The 7,490-nt window shown below is 66.2% G+C and overlaps 2 protein-coding genes across 3 annotated transcripts; both read right to left on the bottom strand.

Moving 5' to 3' along the window:
• Positions 1-816: 816 nt before the first annotated feature.
• On the bottom strand, positions 817-4,139 carry LOC113405893 (chloride channel protein 2-like). 2 transcript variants are annotated; one of them, XM_026647202.1, is made up of 8 exons: positions 3,952-4,139; positions 3,687-3,841; positions 3,279-3,324; positions 3,087-3,139; positions 2,807-2,854; positions 2,197-2,322; positions 1,317-1,403; positions 817-938 (listed from the first exon to the last, which is right to left on the bottom strand). In XM_026647202.1, the coding sequence occupies exons 1-8, from the start codon at positions 4,055-4,057 to the stop codon at positions 831-833; spliced, it is 729 nt and encodes a 242-aa protein (XP_026502987.1). In that variant the 5' UTR covers positions 4,058-4,139; the 3' UTR covers positions 817-830. The 2 variants fall into 2 exon arrangements, with proteins under 2 accessions (XP_026502987.1, XP_026502989.1); XM_026647204.1 differs by having other exon boundaries at positions 2,197-2,301.
• On the bottom strand, positions 4,077-7,353 carry LOC113405892 (GRB10-interacting GYF protein 1-like; the record flags this gene model as incomplete). Its single annotated transcript, XM_026647201.1, has 9 exons — positions 4,077-4,085; positions 4,305-4,450; positions 4,839-5,033; positions 5,141-5,264; positions 5,572-5,792; positions 6,271-6,483; positions 6,760-6,800; positions 6,884-6,992; positions 7,242-7,353. Coding segments are annotated over 9 exons (1,170 nt in total), but the record flags the coding sequence as incomplete, so codon positions are not given.
• Between the last annotated feature and the right edge of the window lie 137 nt (positions 7,354-7,490).

Below are 7,490 nucleotides of genomic sequence, written 5' to 3'. Positions count from 1 at the left end.
ATAGGCTGTGATGTCACCGCGCTACACTGTGAGGTCATGGCCTCAACTCACAGCATCACTGTGTGCCCTATGATGTCATCAGGGAACAACGTGAATTCCCATGATGCACCAGTGACTTGGCATATCACGCAAGGATGTCATCATCATACATCCGGGCACCATGATGACCACGTGCTTCACCACGACGCTGCGGCCTCGCCTGCTGGCGGAGGGGAACTGGCTCCTGCCATCACAGCTCCACGTTCACCTCCTCCCAAAACAGCCCACTCCCCTCCCAGAGCTGGGGAGAGAACCCAGGAGTCCTGGCTCCCACTCCCCCCTGCTCTAACCCACCAGCCCCCACTCTCCTCCCAGAGCCAGGAGAGAACCCAGGCGTCCTGGCTCCCAGCCCCCCCTGCTCTAACCCACCAGCCCCCACTCTCCTCCCCTCCCCTCCCCTCCCAGAGCCGGGGCGAGAACCCAGGAGTCCTGGCTCCCAGCCCCCCCGCTCTAACCCCCCAGCCCCCCTCCCCTCCCAGAGCCAGGAGAGAACCCAGGCGTCCTGGCTCCCAGCCCCCCCTGCTCTAACCCACCAGCCCCCTAGAAAAATGGGAGAGGGGAATAAAAAACACAGACACAAAATGTAACCCGTTTTTTACTGGGTGATTGGGAGGGTTCAGGGGGGGCAGCTCCAGAAAATGAGGTTAATAATTTAGGGGTCACTGGGGGGGTATTGGAGCTGGGACGCGGGGGGCGAGAGAGAAAAGACGGGGCACTGGTGGGGGGGCTTTCTCTCCCCTGCCCTGCCCCACGGTCCGGGTTTCGGGGGAGGCCGGATGCTCCGATCCCTGCTAGGCCGAGGCTCCGTTGGGGTCTGGGTCCCCCTCGCGTTGCCCCCCGTTGTGGGGCCGGCGCCTGACGAAGGTGCCCTTGACCGACCCCTCCACCGCGGCTTTGAGCTGTGTGGGGGGGGGCAGAGATAGCGCGTAAGGAACACCCCCGCCCCCAAATCTCTGAGCCCACCCGCCTCCAATTTGATCCGCGACCCCCACCTGCTGCCCCCGCCTCCTTCTTCAACTTTCCTGAACCCCAATGCTCCCCCTGTGACCCCCTACATCCTCCCTGACCCCAGATCCCCCAGGATCTCCCCACACGCCCTCTCTGACGCCACTGTGACCCCCATGTCTTCCCTGACCCCCCCCCCGATTCCCGGCATGACCCCCCTGATCCCAGCATGACCCCACGAGCTCCCTGCCCCCCGACCCCTGTGACCCCTCTGATCTGCTTGATGACCTGTGCACCCCATCCCACGCCCCCCATCTCCCCCCCCACCTTACCTCTCGGAGGCTCACCACCCCGACCAGCCGGCCCACATTGGTGACATAGGCCGTCCGCAGGCCCAGCAAGTTGAAAAGGTCGTAGCACTGTGGGGGGGTGGGGGGGGGGCAGAGAAACGGGGGGGGGGAGACCGCAAACCCAGGGGGGGCGGATATGGGGGGGGGGGGCTCCGGAACCAGGGTGGGGGCTCGGGGGCCGGGCCAGGGCCAGGGGGGCCCCCCGGGGGGGGGGGGGGGGGCAGGACATGGACCATAATGATATGCAAATGAGCCCCACCCCATTGCAGCCGCTAATTGAGGTGCAAAGGTCTTGTTCCCACATTGCATATGCAAATGTATGCAAACCCGGGCTGCAAATGAGCAGGCCGGTCTAATTGCATATTCAAATTCATCTGCAACTCCTCCCATGCTAATTCTATATGCAAATTACCCTACCAGCCCCTCTGCCCCTAATTGCACATGCAAATTGATGTGCCAACGCCTCGCACTCTAATTGCCCATGCAAATTCACCCAAACCCCGCCCACCTTAATTGCATATGCAAATCTCTATCAACATGTAGAAGGAATTACCCCCAAGCGAATGCAAATGAGCGGCTGGCAGATTTGCAGACGTCATTTTACCTAATTGCTCTGCCCCAAGTGTGCTGCTGATGCCAGCAATGGCCCTATTTGCATATGCAAATTCATGCCAATCAGAGGTCTGCTCAAGCCCGCCCAGCGGCCCTGAGGTGGCTGCAAAGCATGCTGGGAAGAAGCTCCCCTGCAGCTACCTCCCAGCAACCTTTGCGCCCGCCACCGGCAGGCAAAGCATGCTGGGAAGGCAGAGCGAAGGGCGAGCGAGCGATATGGGGGGACCCCCCCGCACCCCGAGGCACCCACCTGGTAGAGGGTCTCCTTCTCCAGCAGGCGGTAGGGGGCCGGGTCAATGGGCAGCTCCTCCAGCCGGACCGGCTCCTGCAGCTGCTGGCACTCCCAGTCCTCCACCTGCAGCCGGAGCAAAGCATCCTGGGAAAGATCCACCCGGCTTGGGTCCTCCCAGAGTCATCGGCGCCAGCCCCCACCAGGCAGCAGGCGCAAAGCATCCTGGGAAATATCCGCCCTGCTCTGGCCCCCTCCCCGGGGTCCCTCCCAGAATCCTAAGGGCCAGCCCCCGCCAAGCAGCTGGCGCAAAGCATCCTGGGAAATATCCACCCTGCTCTGCTCCCGCCCTCAGGGTTCCTCCCAGAGTCCTTTGCATCAGCTCATGCCAAGCAGCTGGCGCAAAGCATTCTGGGAACACCCCAACAAGGACATGGGATGGGAAGCTGCCTCCCAGTCTGACCCCCGATAGTCTGGAGGGGGGGCCACTCTTAACCCCAATAGCCTGGGGCTGCCGCCCCCCATATGGGGGAGATTGGAGACACCCCCCGGCCCCTTCAATCGCCCTGCAGACTGGGGGATGACTAGGGGGGTCATGGCCCCTCCACCCGGGTACCTGGCCCCGACATACCAAGTGACGCACGTCCTTCATCTTGACAGACAGCTGGGTGCCTCGCTCCTGGGGAAGGGTGGGGGCACAGATCAGCTCCCGCAGCATCACCATTGGGGGGTCCCCCAGCCCCCCCGCCACAATCCATGGACCTCCCCTTCCCTGACCCCCACTCCCAGCCACATGCCTCCACCAATGGGTCCCCCTGCTCCCCTCCAGCCCCCCATCAATGCATCCTCCCAGCCCCCACTGCACCCTCCCAAACGGGGGCCCCCCTCCCCGCCACCCCTGCCCCCAGCACCTCCTCCTTGGATGTCTCCCAGTCGCCCGGCTCAACAGAAACCTTCGGCGCTTCTGGGAAAGAGAGAGACACACGGGGTGGGGGCAAGTCAGATCGCGCCCCCCCCAAGCCTCTGACACTCCCCCGCCATCCCAGACCGTCCCCCCCAGACTCCATGTGCCCCCCGCCCCATAACGCCCCCGTCCTGCTCACCTGGTTTCTCCTCTGGGGTCCCCGGAGCTCCGTCTTCCCCCAGCAGCTGCAAGGGAAAGTCACCGAGTCAACCCCCCGGCCCCTCGCCTGGCACTGAGATGAGCCACCTCTGGGGGGGGGGCGGCCGGTTACCCGGGGACCCCTCGCCCGGCGCTGAAATGCGCCCACCTCTGGGGCGGGGCGGCCGGTTACCCAGAGACCCCTTGCCCGGCGCTGAGATGCGCCCACCTCTAGGGTGGGGCGGCCGGTTACCCAGGGACCCCTCGCCCGGCGCTGAGATGCGCCCACCTCTGGGGCGGGGCGGCCGGTTACCCAGAGACTCCTCGCCCGGCGCTGAGATGCGCCCACCTCTAGGGTGGGGCGGCCGGTTACCCAGGGACCCCTCACCCGGCGCTGAGATGCGCCCACCTCTGGGGCGGGCGGCAGATGAGACTCGGGTTGGGTGGGGCTGTTCGCCTCGGACTGGCTGAGCAGATACTGGAATCGCTTCTCCGTGCTCAGCTGCTCAGACAGCAGCTTGGCCAGATGCTTCCTCCGGATGGAGCCCAGCAAGATCCTGGACTCTGCAAACAAGATGGGGGGTTAATGGGGCAGGGCCTGTCCCCTCTAGGGGGCGCCGGCTCCCACCCGGCCCCAGGGCGGGGACTGACTGGCTCAGGGGGGCCACACTGACCTTGGGAGTCCACCAGGGGGAACTGTTTGAGGCTGGAGGCCTTCAGCAGACCCCGCACGTCCTTGAACCTGCAGCCCCGGGGCAGGTATTTGAGGTCCGTGACCATGAAATCCTCCGCGTAGATGTCATGGGCCCTGGTGTGAGGTGGGGGGGAGGGTTAAAGCCGGAGAGAGAACCCAGGAGTCCTGGCTCCCAGCCCCCCAACTCTGACCCACCAGCCCCCACTCCCCTCCCAGAGCCGGGGAGAGAACCCAGGAGTCCTGGCTCCCAGCCCCCCCTGCTCTAACCCACCAGCCCCCACTCCCCTCCCAGAGCCGGGGAGAGAACCCAGGCGTACGGGCTCCCCCGCTCACCTGCTGAAGATGTTTCATCCCGTCGTCGTCCTCGGTGTCTCCGATGGAAAACTCAGTAGCAGCATTGGTGGTGGAGGAAGGGGAGGAGAGGGTGGAGACCGCGCCCGTGCTGAGCTGCGACGGGAGGCCCAGGATGCCTGGGTCCCCTGGGGAAGGAGGGAGGGGGTCACTACATGAATTTGTTACCCCTTTCCCCACCCCACCCCCGGGGCTCAGATCCCCCCTCCCCCATAATACCACCCCCGCCTTGGTAGCCTTCGTGACGGCTCTGGGAGCTGTCATTTCAGGCTCTTGGCAGACACAGGTAGCCGGGCAGATGTTAGTAGGTTTCAGAGTGAACACCCTTCATGAAGGCACCCAAGAAGCGATTGTTTCAGGCTCTCAGCAGACTCACGCAGCGCTCAGCTCCAGAGAAGCATTGCAGAGGGAACAATGCATTCTAGGATGGGGGAGACACAACCACCAGCCCACCCCCGCTGGTGGCTCAGGCCATGGGAAGGGGACCCCGCCCCCATCCCCCTGCCCGCTTGGTACCTTCCGCAGCAGGCTTCGGCTCCTTGTCGCAGGTGCCGAGGGGCACGGTGGGGTCTGAGCCCCCCAGGGGGGCGCTCTCACATTCACTAGTGGCAGTGGCAACAGTAGCAGCAAAGGGGGGGCCCGACAGCCAGGGGGCGCCGGGCAGGGAACATCGCTTCTCCTCCGGGGTCATCGAGGGATCCTTCCAGGCCTCTGGAGAGAGAGAGAGAACGGGTTACCATCTGGGGGGTTGCCCCAATCCCCCTGCCCCCCTACACACCCAGGTGCAGTGGGGTCCAAAAGCCCCCTGCCCGCCTTACCTTTCTCGGGGGCCTCCTTCGAGCCGGGCTCAGCGTCCTCCTTCCCTTCCAAACTCTCGTCGTCTTCCTGCAACGGATGGAAGTCGAACACGTGCTCCTCAGGGATTGGCTCCTTGGGGCTCTTCTGTCAGAGAGGAGGAGGGGCTTGGGGGTCAGAGGTCAAGCCAGGACCCCCAAGTACATGGGGGGGGAAGCATCCCACCGTTCTGCCCACTCCCCCGCCCAGCTGACAGCAGGAGCTACCCCGGGGACAGGACTGGGAGCCAGGACTCCTGGGTTCTCTCCCTGGTTCTGGGAAGTGGGTGGGGGGGCCGGGAACCAGGACTCCTGGGGTCTCTCTCGGGCCCTGGGAGGGTGGGGGGGCCGGGAGCCAGGACTCCTGGGGTCCCCCCCCGGCTGGGGGGGGGGGGGGGGGGCCGGGAGCTGGGTACCTTGAGGGGCATGAAGGCGCCAGAGGAGTCGAAGGTGCCCATCTCCTCGTCCTCGTCATCCATGCACCACTCGGGCAGCCCGTCCTTGTCATCCTCGAAGCTGTCGCTGCCCCGGTGCCGCCGCCCGCCCCGCTCCTCCTCCCGCTCCCGGAAGTCGAAGTCGAACTTGCGGCGCCGGCCCTCGGGGTGCTCCCGCCAGCCGGCCGAGCGGGGCGCGCCATCTGGGGGGGCACACGCTGAGTGGGGGGAGCCGGGCTGCCTCAAGGGGTGCTCCCGGCCCAACCCACAGACTCACAACGGGGGCAGAACCTGCCCATGACACGCCCCCAGCCTGCCCTCCTATGGTCCCGCCTACCACCCCACCATGGGGAGGGTCCCCCGACAGGCCCCGCATCCAGCCTGTCCTATGGCCCCACCTACCACCCCATCATGAAGAGAGACCCCCATAGGCCCCTCCCGCAGCCTGTCCTATGGCCCCTTCTACCACCCCATCATGGGGAGGGTCCCACGACAGGCCCCACCCCCAGCCTGTCCTATGGCCCCACCTACCACCCCGTCATGAGGAGGGTCCTCCGACAGGCCCTGCCCCCAGCCTGTCCTATGGCCCCACCTACCACCCCATTATGGGGAGGTCCCCCACAGGCCCTGCCCACAATCCCCAGTGTCCCCCACACACATTTTGCCCATGGGGGGCCTCACCTGGGCTGGCCGACCGCCAGCGCTCACTCTCGCGCCGGGCCCCACTCAGCCGCCAGCTGCCCCCCGCGGCCGCCCCGGCGGCGGTGGGGACGGCGCCCCCGCCCCCCTCCTCCTCCTCCTCCTGCTCCTCCCGCAGCGTCCGCCAGTTGTTGCTGTCTGAGCGGGCGTAGTCCTTGCGGGGGACTGGAGCTCCCTCCTCGAAGGGAGCCCGGGCTGCGGGGGAGAGGCAATCAGTGGGGGGCCGGATCACGTGTCCGCTCCCCCCCCCCATCCAACCAGCAGGGGGTCAGCCCCGCCTACAGGGCAGCTGCTAAGGGAAGGGGAAGCCCCTCCGCCCACCAGCAGAGCCCCCTCTTCCTCAAGGTGTCGGTGTTCTTGGGCATGACTGTGGGGACCCCCTCCTCCTCCAGTCCTAGGGTCCCCCAGGGTGTCCCCCTTACAGCCCCCCCCCCCCAAATCTCTCCCCACAGGCAACCAGGAGCCACCTACTTCCGTCCCGCCGGGTCGGCTTCTCGAACCGCCGCTCGCCCCTGCCGGAGAGAGAAGGGGAGAGGTCAGAGCCTGGCCCCCAAGTCCCCACGGGTCCCCCCCAGCCCACGCCCCCCACACTCACCGGTCGTCCCAGCTCTGGCTGCGGTGGATCTCCCGGGCCCCGCGCCCGAACGCCCCTTCTGGCTCCTCCGGACTTCTTTGGTAAAACCCGCTCTCGCCTCGGCCCCGGCCTAGGGGAAATGAGCGCTGAGACCCTGGCCTGAAAATGGGGGGCTTCTCTGCCCCCCGCCCACGATCCCCCTGCCAGTGGGGGGGGGGTGGAAGAGCCAGGAACAGCCCCCCCGCCCCCATTCACCCACCTGTGCCCCTCCCCCACCAGTCCCCATTCACGGGCCCCCCCTCATCGGTTCCTATTATCCCCGCGTCCCCATCCCCCACCAGATCTTGGGCTCCAGACCCCCAAATCTCCTCCTAGATACCTCGGCTCCGGGTACTGCCCCTCCCCCGGGAGACTCCAGCGGGAGCGGCTCCACCTCCTTTTCCCATCAGCCTCAGCACCGCCACGCTGTTCACAGACATGGAGAAATTCCTCTGGAACAGAGCCGGGGGGCGGGTTAGCACACAGCCATCACTAGATCCTGCCCCAGATCGGGGCTGGTACCCCCATGCCCCGACCCCCTGAGCCAGCCAGTCCCTGCCCTGGGGCTGGGTGGGAGCCGGCGCCCCCT

The sequence above is a fragment of the Terrapene carolina genome, unplaced genomic scaffold (assembly GCF_002925995.2).
Source record: "Terrapene carolina triunguis isolate 2854851 unplaced genomic scaffold, T_m_triunguis-2.0 Scaffold51516, whole genome shotgun sequence".
Classification (NCBI taxonomy): domain Eukaryota; kingdom Metazoa; phylum Chordata; order Testudines; family Emydidae; genus Terrapene; species Terrapene triunguis.
Note: the sequence above shows the minus strand (reverse complement) of the source record. Positions and strands in the feature narration are given on the sequence as shown.

Excerpts from the sequence above, each read along its gene's own strand:
- LOC113405893 (XM_026647202.1), bottom strand. The coding sequence starts at position 4,057 with ATGGTCACGGACCTCAAATACCTGCCCCGGGGCTGCAGGTTCAAGGAC. Across the intron at positions 3,842-3,951 it reads CCCCCTGGTGGACTCCCAAG|AGTCCAGGATCTTGCTGGGC; the intron begins GTCAGTGTGGCC and ends TCTTGTTTGCAG. Across the intron at positions 939-1,316 it reads GGGTGGTGAGCCTCCGAGAG|CTCAAAGCCGCGGTGGAGGG; the intron begins GTAAGGTGGGGG and ends CCCCCCACACAG.